This window comes from Cygnus atratus, chromosome 5 (assembly GCF_013377495.2).
Source record: "Cygnus atratus isolate AKBS03 ecotype Queensland, Australia chromosome 5, CAtr_DNAZoo_HiC_assembly, whole genome shotgun sequence".
Taxonomy (NCBI): domain Eukaryota; kingdom Metazoa; phylum Chordata; class Aves; order Anseriformes; family Anatidae; genus Cygnus; species Cygnus atratus.
The window spans coordinates 24,858,088-24,872,500 of NC_066366.1; the positions used below are offsets into that span (position 1 = coordinate 24,858,088).

General features: G+C 35.1%; 1 protein-coding gene across 3 annotated transcripts in view; it reads left to right on the forward strand.

The window, feature by feature from the left end:
• The window catches only part of CDIN1 (CDAN1 interacting nuclease 1), a 125,880-nt gene that overhangs the window by 19,563 nt on the left and 91,904 nt on the right, over positions 1-14,413 (forward strand). For all 3 annotated transcript variants that reach the window (XM_035539342.2, XM_050710885.1, XM_035539343.2), the window contains exons 2-5: positions 6,418-6,463; positions 7,327-7,391; positions 10,341-10,401; positions 13,847-13,919. In XM_035539342.2, the coding sequence (XP_035395235.1) occupies positions 6,418-6,463; positions 7,327-7,391; positions 10,341-10,401; positions 13,847-13,919 (245 nt within the window). The remainder of the gene's footprint in view (positions 1-6,417; positions 6,464-7,326; positions 7,392-10,340; positions 10,402-13,846; positions 13,920-14,413) is intronic.

The following is a 14,413-nucleotide window of genomic DNA, read 5'->3' on the forward strand; positions in this document are numbered from 1 at the left end:
ATATTTATTGAATTTTTATGGTATAAATATATTTATAATGGGAGTATTTCCCCAACACATGGTATTGGTTTTATGGTTCCCAAAATACTGGTGTAGCTGGAAAGTTGTGATATTGGAAGATACCTGCTTTACAGAAATGCCAGTGCTGTAACTGAAGACCTACTGTCTTTTATGTGACTTAGTTAACTCCAATTCAAATTCAGATATCGATTTAGGCACATATAGACATACGTTGACACACATATATATATACATGCATATTCAGACATGTACATTGATTTAGCTTAAATTGGTTATTTGATGACTCTAAATTCATGTTAGATTTGTGAATGGTAAAGTATATATGTGTACAGAGACAATAATTTGCTTTTTGAGAACTTCCACTCAGTGAAGTGGCCACAAACATATTAAACCTTTAGGAAAGATTTTAATATTAAAAGCTGCAGAGAGAGGTTAAAACCATAACTTTATTCTAGTGGTCAGTAACTTTCTCTCCCTCATTCCACATCCTTTAATGCTTAGATTTGTATCAGCATAGCAGTTCTCAAATTTTAGTAAGCCTTTGTTATTCCTGAGGCTTACTAGATCCTCATGTGGACACATTCAGGTGGTTAAGAAGCCTTCTTCCCATCCTGACACTTGGAAGAAATTCTGAGAATTCACTTCTTGTCACCTTCACTCACAAAGGAAGTTCACCATCAGACTGGTTTTAGTTGATTTCCAGACATAACTGCAGTGCTTGTTAGCCTACATCCTGCAGTTCTAGGAAGCCATGGAGGCTTTACACATCTGTGTATGTATTACACATTTGAGCCAATGCTGCTAGATCTATTTGAAATAATTATTGATGGAGTTTTTAGAAATCGAGTGGTTAGCATGTGATAAGCAGTATGCAAACATAGCTTTCTTTAGGAATTCTTGTTGCAAAGAGTTTGCAGCACAGAAGATGAGAATTAATATGCTCAGCTTTGTTTCATGTCTTTAATGATGGAAAAACACATTTCAGACTCATTCTGGAATTTTAGGATAGCTGCAAGGATTCTCCTTTCACCTCCAGACATCTAAGTTTGTCAAAATTATATATTTCTTTCCTCACATAGATTCTTAGTTCAGCGTGGCAGCATCACACAATTGTAGGCCTAAGTTGTATTTATTACTTATATTTTAAAGATCAATATCACATCGGCAAAAATATTTTAAAACTTATTATACATAGAAAGAGAAAGTTCATTTCCGGTTACTAGAAATGAGGGTCTCTTGCTGTCTGCTTCAGAACATTTCATGACGGGATATGACTAGCACTCCATACTCATGCTGAAGAATGTGGAAGGAAAGAAACAATTTCTTCCATACCTGAATTCCTACAATAGCTAAGATGCACTGTTGGATGCTCTTTCAAGAGAAGCTTTGACAGTGCTGCTTTGGGATTTCACACATCACAGCCTCTGAATTTTGGAAATGCATATCCTATCCTCACACAGTCTTTTAACCGTTGTTTATCATCTTCCTGAGGTGGAATGTTCCATTTTGTGAAAGGGAAGTTCACAAGGGAACAAAAGGGAAGGTATGTTCCTTGTAGATTTCATGTGTTAGGGAAAAAAGAAAAAAAACCTGTGTGTATGATATGTATTATATTGGTTTGTTTCGTAATGGACTTTGCTGTCCCCCTGCTTGTCTCCACTTGTCTGAATTGTTACTGGTTTAAATACTGTAGTTCACATTTACTCTTGATTTTTTTATTATTTATGTATTTACTGTTCAGGTAGTCTTTCTTTGTTCCATCATAAAATACATGAAATGTAAAGCAGCATTTTTAGTCATGCTATTTTGGGCAAAAAGTGTTGAGTTAAAGTTGAGGAAAAGGAAATTCATTTTAAAATGAAGAGATGAAACAAGTAGAAACTAGTTTTTGTACGGAAAATTTTACATTTTGAGAAATTTCAGAAAATGAAGTGGGAAGTTTAACTTTTACCCCTAAACAATTCATTATTTGAAAGGGATGATAATACAATAATTGCAGAAGTCATGTTTGGATTTTCTCAGGGCAAGGCTCTAGTAAGTAGCAAATATTAAGTTGGACAGCACTCCAAGTCTTGGCTAGACCTGCAAGCATACTTTGTAGAGAAGTTGATTTGATCCAATTAAAATCTTTGGGTCCTTACTAGCTGCTTCTTGGCCATAATTTTGCATCATCTGTAGTTATGAAGCACTGATCTGTGTCAGCATATTATCTATTACTAGTTTATACTCACTGCAACTCGTTGCAAACATTCTCCAGAGATGATGGCACTTCTCTGTCAGATTCTGGGATTCATTAGAAGAGACTAGTCTAAGTTTTATTCTTACATGTTAAATAACTGAAAGGCATATTATTTTTCTGGCACCAGACTTGCAATTGTCTTTTTAGCTTGACTTATTTCTAGCATGTTCTGGTCTGACTTGGGCATCCCATTCTAAACGTGGATGGGATTTGAAATCTGTAATACTTTTTTTTTTTTTTTTTTACACGAAAAGCAAATTTTTATGTCTTTATATCATTTATATCATTTGGAACCCAGAAATAACATTTCAGTATTTTTAAAGAATTATTTTCTTTAAACAAGACATGAACATTTTGTAGCGCTGGGTAGGTTTTAGATTTCACACTGTTTTCTGCATAAATCAGGTTCTGTATTGACAAGAGCACAAACTACATCAGGCATTCAGATGGAAGTATGCCACTAACATCAACAGAGTAACAAAAGGTAAATTGGTTCATTACGGACACTGCTGTACAAGAAAAAGGGTATTTCAAGAGCTAGGCTGGTTGCTTTGAATGGAGTTCTGGGAGTTATCTCCATTAGCATCTGGTATTGCAAAAGGAAATGTTTCCATGAAAGTGGCTGCTACAAAACTTACAAGGAAAGTTGTCTTACTTTATTGGAAAATATACCAATTATTTAAACTAGGTAGTACTGAGAATTATGGGTTTGGGATTTTGTTTGTTTTAGAAAATCTACAAGTCCATACCATGGCTCTACAGTCAGTTCTTGACTAAGGAGCTTCCTTTACAGAAACATGTCTATATATTCCCAGTCATCCAGTAAACCATGAGGCTTACTATGAAGTTTATTCTGTAAGAGGCAATAATGCAATGCTGAAATTTTATTTTGAATAAAAAAATTTTTAAGTGGTATGGTTGTTTTCCTCGATACCTTAGCAATATTAATTTGTCTGCTCTTTTGCAGCTTTGAAATCCTGCAGAGGAAGGCTAGAGCCCTAGACATTTGGCTGCTTCTGTAGCAGTAATGACACTCAGCACTAACCATAGCATGGTGGGAGGTTAGCAGGGACCTCTGGAGGTCTGCTGCAGCCCCCTGCCCAGGTAGGGCCACCCAGAGCAGGCGGCCCAGGACCACATCCAGGTGGTTTTTGAACATCTCCAAGGAGGAAGACTCCATAGCCCCGAACTCTGTAACTCCACAACCAGTGCCAGTGCTCAGTCATTCTCACAAGTTCCTCGTGTTGTGACAAAACCTCATGTGTTTCAGTTTGTGCCCCATTGCCTTTTGTCCTGCCACTGGGTAACATTGTGAAGAGCTTCGCTCAGTTTTCTTTGTAGCCTCCCTTCAGGTATTTGTATGCACTTGATAGATCCCCCCTGAATAAGTTACATGGCAGTAAACTGAATTGTTGGCATCAGCTGCTCTGGTCTTTTTGTGCTATGTCTTGCAATGCAGATTCATGTTCATGACTTCTGTCCCATCTCCAAGTACACTGTACTGTCTTTTTGCGCAGTTTTCAAAACCATGATGTTTGAGTTTGCTGTCAGTGCTACCTTGCAGTACATGCTCCAGCTGTGTTTTAAGGAGCTTTTTCATTTTGCCAGGCAGTTTTCATTTTGCCAGTGGCAATGGAATTGTGGCAAGGAAACATCGAGTGGCAGATGAGTGGTTTTGGTGTTTAATAGGGAAACTATGTTAGTAAAAGAAACACGGAAGCAGCCACGTGAAGATACAAATCCACTTCTCTTGGGGAAGGAGGAAGATCTGGTAGTAAGGCTTGAAATTCTTTGAATGGTACTATTGAAGTAGTTCTCTGTCACTGCTGTAATGTTTTTGTACTGTAATCTAGTATATATCCAACTTGTTCAGTTCTTGGACTGAAGTTTTTTTTAGTATTTGTGGCAAGTCTTAAATGATCTGAACAGTTGGAAGCATAGGAGAGGAGTAAACTGAAGTAGAAAGATGAATTCAAGGACATCAAGGGAACAAATGGACAAGATTCAGGTGTGTGTAGGAGAGAGAATGATCTCAACTCTTTGATATGTCAATGAGTGTTTTAAGTTAATTGTACAATAACTACAGTAGTTCTACAGGCAATAGTCTAAAAATACAAAATTGGTGTATCAGGCGGAGAACTCAAACCAAAAATCCGGTTAAATGCTGTCCTGTTTTTTTTGTTGTTGCTTGGTTTTTGCTCTTTTGTTGTTGTTTTGCTTCTGAATCTTTTGTTCTGCATTCAGTTCTACCGTTATGACCATGTAAATCTGCAAGATAGTAATAGTTACGTGGAGAGCCATTAGGGGGCCATATGTATCCAACTTATTTATAGACTGCTGGGGTTTTTGTTTGGTTGTTTTTTGTGTTTTTCAAATAAATCAACTTGGAAAACTATAGCTTTGCATATGTATATTGCCCGTGTACATATATAATCTTAATTTCTTTCCTTTGTTCACCTTTTACTGATCACATCTGCATATCGAAGGTTGTCATAACTGAATGATGCACCTTTTTGCAGAGGCATCGTGGTACATATCTCTTAGCTTCTGTGACAATTATGTATATTTAAGAATATTTAAAATCTTGACTAAATTGTCATTTCTTTCTCTGTAATCGGTTAATTTCTTAATCTGTATATTAGATGGGTTATGTTGCTACCGTTTTTCTACAGTTTTAACGTTCAGTCAGTGAGTACCCAGGGAGGACATTCTCACGTGTAAGATACCAGAGACCAAGGCTCAGCTTACTGCTGTCACACAGATGTGTTGCTGGGCAGACAAGCCTATGCTACAGTATTGTGGCAAAGATGCTGGAAGCACAGATACAAATAACCAAAACCAATAAGCTCACTGTATAGCACAGCATTATCCTGGTTACTTTGCTCCTAATGCTTCAACTAGTTGATCTAGAGGTAACTTTATATTGTGCTGCATAAACATACCTTCTGTTTTGACTTGAACACGCCATTTAGTCATTCTGTGCCTCGGTTTTCCCTTTTCAAAAAGGGAGTCAGACTTACCTTAAATTAGTATCCCCGAGGAGTGAAAATTGCGAGGAAAAAGGCCATTTAAGTAGGGAGAGCATATTTACATTAAATGTAAACATGATGTAATACAGGCATTAAACTCACATACAGGAAATCTGGCAGAAGAGCAAGACTTTAGAGACTGCAGAATGTTTGAACTACCTATGTTATGCCTTAGTAGGTAAGCTCGTGACAGAGAAAATGTTAATTATTCATAGTGCTATGCTGTACCATAAAACTCGATTTATTGAGACTATAATTTGTTCAAGTTGCATGTAGTAGGAAAATATATCAGAAGTAATTAATTGTATTCGGGATGTGATGAGGTAGATCTATCCACAGAGGACAATTGAAAACAGTAGCGGTGTGGTATTGATTGCCTTTCAGAGGGAAAAAAAATCTTGTCCCATTTCTAAATGTTAACAATTCAGAGAGAAAAATTCCCACTTGGGAAGAATGCTTTCCAGGTTGCTTCATTGCCAGGTGTTTGACATTGAGTGGAGCCTTAGATGAATGAAGCTTATGGCAGCTTTTGGAAATGACTGACTCCGGGGAATCTCGGCTTCCTGCTGTGAAAGTTTCTATTTTCAAAGCACATCAGTTTCAGTGGGAATGTTCCAGTGGTCCCATATGCTACTTCTGACAGAGAGGGAAGTTTTTAACCTGAATATGAGACAGCTACTGAAGAGGTTCCCTTGCTGCTAACAAAATGAATTTCAATATGTTGCCAATGAGCAAGCGGTATGTTCCCAACTGCTGATGGAATTTAAGTCCATCAATTATTAATGGAAATTTTGCTTTGTTTTCCTTTTTGTCTTTTCCCTTTTAACTCCAGTACCTGCTACTGCTAGGACTTTGCGGGTTCTGAAGCTGAAAAAGAATCACCCAAACAATATACTCGTTTGCTTTGAAACTCTTGCTATATTTTCCTCCCCTCCCTGGTACGCTCTCTCCTTGACCTAGCAGCAGGAAGCCTTTGTCTGAGGTGTTCATCTGGAACAACTTTTCCACACTTGTTTTCATGTTCTGTTAGATTACAGGGCAGCAGGCCTACCTTTGAAGCTCCCTTCTCTTTTGTTTCTTTGCAGTGCACTCCAGTAATTAACTTTGTCCTTCTTTTATTTGTTCCAGTCAATCGCAGTCCACTCTGCTGAGCATCTTCTCCCAGGAGTACCAGGTTAGAAGTTTTCTCCTTTGTGAGGGTTGACAGGTGCCTAATTGAATGATGAATGTCCCTTTATTTCTTTGTAATTGAACTGCCAGCTTTCTGATTGGTTTGGAGGATGTTCCCTTTTCCACATCAAGCACCGCCTGAGTCTCAGTGGATGGCTGCCAAGCCTACCCATCCATCTGTCTAATAACATCTAGCCTTTGCTTATTTGGTGGACCTGTAATAAATTATGCTAAACCATTATTATTCTGACAATAATAATTTCCCTGTGTTGCGTGGTTCCATGTGCTAAATGTTTGCTGACTTGCACTGTCAGTGCTGCTTTCCATTGCTGACAGAGATGATGATAAATGACCATTGCCGGAGTGGCAGAAGGCAAGAGAGGCAGAAAATGGAGTCATTTATCATGAGATGACAGGTGTCAGTCAAGTGGCAAGTCTCTATGGAATTACTTTTTGTAGTTTTTCAAATAAGTTGTTTTTAAGCAATGTTCTTCCTGGTTAAAAATGCCAATTGAATTGTAAAACTAGAGTGTACCAGACTTAGATGGAATTGAATTGAGGGAAAATTAATACAAAGGTTGAAAGAGAGAACAAGTTTTTCTTTGCCCTCTGCAGCCTTCAGTAAACTTATTTAGATTCAATTATTGTGACCTTATTGGCTTTTACATATATGGTACATTGCAGTACAGTCTGAAGACATTCAATTCAATAGGTATATTGAACGTCATTTCTGTATAGAATCTAAAAACGTAGTTCAGTTTATATATCAAAGTGTAGCCAAGAAGCATGTGTTTGGACAGTCATGATTTCTGTGTTTTCATCTATGACACATTTGTATGAGCATTTGTTTTTCTTTTGTTTTTCTAGAAACAGATCAAAAGAACACATGCCAAGCATCACACTGCTGAAGCTGCTGAAACTTACTACCAAAGGTATGACTTCCCTACCTCAGTTAAGAGTATCTTTGTAACTACTAGTTGCTATGACAATTATAAGTAGCTTCTTAGTTTATGAAGACAATTTTCTGTAAAAATAAGTTAAGATTTGGGATGAGCGTTATAGAACGGTTCACCTAATTTTTTTTTTAGTGAAAATGCAGAAAAATTTCAGGTTTTGGTCAGGCTTATCAAAAAGAGTTATGCTTCCTTGGCTTTAAGTCCAGGTAAGCAAATATTACTCTTTAGAGTGTATGTGGTAACGTTCATTATATAGTGCCTATAGTTTCTAATTACAGGATTTCAGTATGAAGACTAATATTGATGATAAATTCTTTGCAGTGAGAAAGCTTCTTCTGTTGCAGTTGCTTGTACTTTTAAAAACAACAGTTGTATTACATTACAAAAAGTTACATATTAAATTAGTCTATTGCCAGCTTCAATTTTTAGATCACTTCTGTTTTATCAACAGAAGTGTCAGAAATAGCTTTTAAGGAAGAATGAAAACCTTTGTTATTTTTACAATATTCTACAATTACTTGCATCTTCAGCTAATAAAATATTTGCTACATCTTATAGTTTGTCTGTTACTTCGATAAGCTTTACTTAAAATATTGCAATGACATAATTGGGGCATAATGATAACTGGTAAAAATATGCAATTAAAATATTACTTTGTAGACTGACATATCTGAAGAGTTTGCATGGCAAGTGAGTTCATACTTGTGATTATATGTCTGATATTTATGCTTAATATTAATCTATATGAACCAGGAAAATGAACAAAAAGCCTCCATTTGTAAACAATTAACTACTCTCTGTGCTTCTGCAAAGTCATATATTTAAAACCTAAGGACAGCCTGATGATACTAGACACTGGTTTAGAAAATCTGGTGTGAATTGTGCTCTTTCAAAGCCTTGATTTTCTTTTTTTAGTAGTTGTGTTGTTGTGTAAAAACGTTTCTATGATGATAGTGTTACCAGTTCCATTAATTTAAACCTGGAACACAGAACCAGATTTTGCTTTTGCAAAGTAGAAGTGTTAAGAGCACCAGTAGGGTTGTAGGTATGATTAAGTTTGGTTCCCATCAGGTAGGAGGATCTGTCCTCTGTCTCCTCCTGCACTGTCTGAAGTATGATAGCAGTATATAACTGATGCATTATGTATGAAGCTATATGGTGGTGGTAGGAAAAGTCTTTATGATATTTCTGGGTTTTTCATATTGGAAATATATTAGCATGGCCAAGTAGAACGCACATTTTCAAATCAGAGATGTTCTGGTTAATAGTTAGAAAACTCATCTCAATCCTGTTTTAGGAGATTTACAGTGTAGTAGGTTTTGTAAGCTGCAGGGGCAGTGTACTTGAGTCAGAAACCATTTTGAAATGCTACAAGCATAAACATGACACGTCTTCTGCTCTACTCTTTTGTAGCATCCATCTTACAGTTGTACAGTGTGCGTGGTATTCTCCTTCCTATTCCCTCCCACATACAAACAGATAATTGTGTTTCTATTGCTTTCCTCTGTCTGAAGTTATTTTTGAATGTAGTCATTTCCAGTGGTCCATGTTAGAAGCAGGTAGAATTGCAGTTGAGTGGAGTAGTTCCTGCTGTTCTGCTGAGACTAGTTAAATTCGGGCAAAGCCAAGTTACGAGAAGGATCAATGAACTTTTCAGAACAGTATTGCCATCAGCATGTGAAACCTGTTAGTCCATAATGGAATTGCCAGTAGCACTGGAAATACCTGAGAGAAAATTACTCCGTTATCAGAGGTAGCTTTGGCATTCAATCAGCTTCGTGCGTGTTTTAGACCATTAGTAGTCTCAAGCAAATCTTCCTGGTTAATTATTTTGTTTGTGAACTCATTTTTTTCCCCCTCCATTATAAATTTTTTAGCGTTTAAGTATACATGAGGCATCTTATTTTGTTTTTACATAGAATTGAAAAAGGTTACAGCAATAAGCTTCTATTGTTTCCTTTATTCATTAAGCCCCAGAATAACTTGCAAGCAAAAAGGCCTCTCATCCTCTGCAGATTTTCATGTAGAGGTTTTACACCCATTTCACAGAAAGGTAACATGATTAAAAAAAAAAGTCTGTAACTAATGAGCAGAAGAGAGGCTTCTGATGGATAGGTAATGACAGAGCTAGAAAGGCTGTGGCCTTCTAATGATGTCAGTAAGGATTTGCTATATGAATAAAGATATGATAAATGAGCAGGTTCAAATGTTGGTAACTATTGTTCTTTTCCAGATGGCTACAAAACACAAAGTGGCTTCCAATAATATAACTTCCTCCCATCAGATCCTGAGCATTGGACTTTGTCATCCTTTATAGATCCTAATTCTCCTTTTAATATTTCTTCCTTTAGTAGTTTTACAATATTAATTTCATTGTTAGACTCTGATTTCAGTGATATAAGCCTTTAGTATGCAAACTATTACCTACAATTACCCTGGTTGATAAAATCTGTGATAAAACTTGTGAGTGTATGTTTTTGTACACAGTAGTAAATTGAATAAGATGTACAGTGTTTTGCACCTGCATAGTTGAAGATAAGGTGGAACCCAAAATCTTTACTGGGAATAATAGAGATTTCTTGTCTGTTATGCATCTATAAATAATACAGGTATAAGTTATTTGTAGGACATAAAGCCACTTTTTTTTTTTTTTTGGAAAGACTGTTTTATTGATTTATTGTATTTATTTTATTTTTTTTTTACCAGTGACTTAATTGAGATTGATATACCTTGCAGATGAATGAATAGGAGGCAATGCTGGAGAGTTGGTGATTGTCTAAAATACTTACTTCTTAAAATATGTCTCATCAAATACTCTGCACTGGAGTATTTTCCCCTAAATGAAAGAGACTCACAGGGGATACTGATATGTATAAACTGGCCTTTTCTTGCCACTACACATTTACCTGTCTTTGTCTTGTCTAGGTACCTGAATGGGGTGATGAAAAATGCAGCTGCCCCTGTGTTACTGGAGCTGGCCAATGAGGTAGTAATCTTCACTTTTTTCTTTAATCTTCCAGTGTAAAACCTAAGGGGCATATCTATAGTGACTTTACTGAGAAATGTAATTAACCTAAAAAAAAAATGGTTTCCAGGCACATTAGACATTTAAAATTGTTCCCCAGTCTGTTAGTACTTATAATAATTAGACAAAAAGCCTCATTTATTAATAAATCAGTTAATTTAAGTAGTCTCCTAACTTAAAGGAGAATGTGTGAGAAACTCTGAATTTCTGTTTTGCTGGAAATTTCAGCCAAAGCATAGGTCTTTAATGCACAAATTTACTAAAGGTTCCTGCTAATTTACTAAAAGTTCCTTGATTAAATGAAGTTGCATCAATTATTGTTGTTTCCTTGTTTTTAATAACAAAACCCATTTTAAGATTATTATTTTTTAGTAGGAAGGGTTAAAACAGTTCATTTTTTTGACTCCTTTTATTTCTGTCCATACAGATTAGAGGATGGCTAATGATATATATATATAAAATATATAAATATATAAATATAAAGCAATATAAATAAAGCAATAAAAATATGTAATATATAAATATAAAGCAATTAAGCAGAATAAATTCTTCAGTGTAGCCATGTCCTAGAAAAGCTGTTGTATGAAAAGTTTGGGACTGTTACTTTTAAAGTCTGACAAATGTATTGATGCTGTTCATTAACTAGAATATGAATCTACCTTGGGATGCAAGGTGTTATATTTGCATTAAAAAATGTTCTCTAAAGCACTACCTCAAAGAAGATGTAAAAAGTTTGAAAGAGTGTTGGCGAACCTCCTAGAGAGAAAAAAAAAAATATGTACCTCTAAAGTTCTAAAATATTTATTTACAATAATAATAACAATACAGTAGCTGATACTCCATGGAACTGCTTGTGCAATCCTCAAAGGGATAGAATGAAATGTATGCTGTTTTTGTGTTGCATTTTAATAGAAAATGTAAGAAGGGGGCAGAAAATGAGTGTTTGCATTAAAAATGATATGGCACTATGAACATTAAGTGTTGTGATAGCAGCAAGTTCTACATGTTACATTAGTAAGAGAATGGTTTCTTTCTCATGTACATTGCTGCAGCTGGTAAATGAGCGATTACCTATCAATTACTAGAAGGTTTTAATGGTCTGTGAAGTGTCCACATATCCTGATCATACAGTTAGCATAGAATAAAGGATTTATTTTATATTAGTAGTAATGTGTAGCTTTTTCTTTCCTTTATTTTTTAACTGTTTCTGGAAAAAATAGGTCTTAAAATACATTCTGTTCTCACTACTTTACATAACGAAGTACCATCTCATTAAGAATTTAGGTAAACAACTTGATTCATGATATATTGCATCCATATTATAAGGGAACTGTCATAAAATATTTCAAGCACAAAGTAATATATGTTACTGGTTCTTTGTATATTTTTTTCCCATTGATTTAGAGATTATGCATATAATTTCTGACTCTAGCGAGCATATCTTTGTTTATGTTATACTAATGCATCTTTGCAATTCAGATCAAAGATTTCTTCAGTTCAGAAATAAATAAGAATTAAATCTAAGAGGAAGAGATGATATACAAAGAACTTATCTGCTTCTGATTTCATAGTAGCAGGTATATAAGAAAGGCAATGCATTTTGTGACTGCTGCCTAATGCATTAGGGAAATGTGGCAATAACCAGCCCCAGATTACTGCTTCCAAACAATCAAGCTGCCATTTTTATATGATAGTTAATATTTAAATGACATACTCTTGCATCTGCTGACAATTGATGTAATGGTAATACTTTATGAGTCAATATATATTTAATCAGTGGAAACTGTAAAAATTGATGAGAAATATATAACATAGGTGCATTACAGTGTGTAGCAACCTTGTTAAACAGGAACAGCTCCATATTACTATCTTTTGGGTTTGAGGTTGTTTTGTTGTTTGTAGTGTTTTTTGTTTGTTTGTTTTCTTCTGAGGATTTGTGAGACTACTTTTAAATTATTATTTTTTAAGTTTATCTGCCACCTGCTTCGTGTTGTATATGTAGTGAAAAAGGACTAAAATAAATATCATTTTTGTTAGATAGGAATAATAAAATTAGTCACTGTTCTCTTCATACAAATATTTTCATGTGAGATTTGAAGCACTATGAATTTTACTTACATGCTAAATTCTGACGTGAAGCATGATGGCCCTATTTCAAAGAAAGATGGACACATGATTAATATGAAAATTAGGGAGATGCAAGTACCTGAACTAATAAGGTAGTCCTTATTCAGGCTGGACTACCTTCAGTAATTTCACCATTTTTCATGTGTCAGCTCTGATGTGGGTTACTGGAAATAAGCAGCTCCGTGGAAAGCATTTCCCTTCTTGGGGAATTTAAGGGCATCCAAGTACATACATATTTGGAAAAAATGTATGCACAAATGAAACCACCTTTTTTTTCTCCAGTTATTAAATCAAGCTAAATTTTTTGTATCAATATTGAACTTGAAAACACGTTAAGAAGAATTCACAGTGACAATTTATGAGCAAGGTTTAGCGTCTCAATGTTAAAATTCTGATTCACTAGAGTATGGTATCTAAAAAACTATTCTAATTTCAGGTGGAACTACACCATATAATTTCCAATACATATAAAATACATTAAAGTTGAGGAAGAGCTTTGTTTAAAGGGAAAAGTTAAATTCTAAAGAAATTTTTACCAACTCCAGCACATCTGTTGGAGGTGAGTTAGCAAAACTAAGGAAGATCTGTTGATGATATTAAGGCTATGTCATGTCACTTGATGGGTGCTGCATATTCACAGCAAAGGATCACCGCTTTTCCTGTTAGGTAACATTACAAAAGTAATTTTATTGCCATCTTTTACAAAAAGTGGTTTGAATTTTTGGGTTGACCTGTGTGGTGCCAGGAGTTGGACTCGATGATCCATGTGGGTCCCTTCCTACTCGGGATATTCTGTGATTGTATGATTCTATGAAATACAAAGCATACAGCCATAAAAAAAACAGTAATGTATGTTATTTGCCTAGAATATCACTACTAATGTTATAAAGTCCTGATAAATTTTAGATATTTGTCACATCCCTACTTATTTTAAGTTAGGTATATTACACTTCAAACATAAAAATAACATAATCACACACAGATACATCTTCATAGCGCATGGAAAAAAAATAAAATCAAAAACTCAAATATTTAATTACGTGTTGACATAAAGTAAAATTGTAGATTCTCAGATGAAATTTGGTTTTCTGTTGGTTACTGTGGATTGCTGCTACCTCTTTGATTCAAATAGTTGAACTTAATTGGGAAAAGCTACTAATTTTTCATATGTTTTTGCACTTTATTTTTAATGATCTAAAAGGAGATTACATTGCTGACAAAGTGTGCATCTTAAAGTAGTTACCTCTCTAAATTCTCTTTTTATTTCTGTTGAGGTTAGGTGGACTTTGCCCCATCATTGATGGCCCGTATTGTGTTAGAAAGATTTCTGCAAGAACGGGAACAAGCCGTCCGTAAGTATCTTTGCTGGGTTTCTTCCTTTGTGTTTTTTAAATTTTAGGGTATTTTTGTTTCAACCTTTCTTCTGACTCTAACATAAAAATAATTAATGCAACATTTTAAGGCGGGTATCTTCAACAGCTAATGACAGTTAAACTGTGGGTAAAAAGACCACCCACAATTTAATACTATCTAAATGAATGCTTTCTTTTTCCCTCCTAGATTTTCAGAATATATGTCCTTTCAGTAAAATAAGGGGTGTGGAGCTCACACTACACTTAAATGTTTAAAGCTATGTATTTTAAAAATCAGTAATTACCAGTGAGCCTTAAAAATAAACCTAAACCAATTTTTAATTTTGCAACATCGGAAAAATATTGCTGCTAAAAGCAGAGGTGCGCTTAACTGATCTCAGTACAAGAAAATAAGAAAAGGAAATGAAAGAAAAGAAAAGAATAGATCTACAGGAGGAGGTTCAAGCCTAAATTAATTTGCCACTGAAAAAATA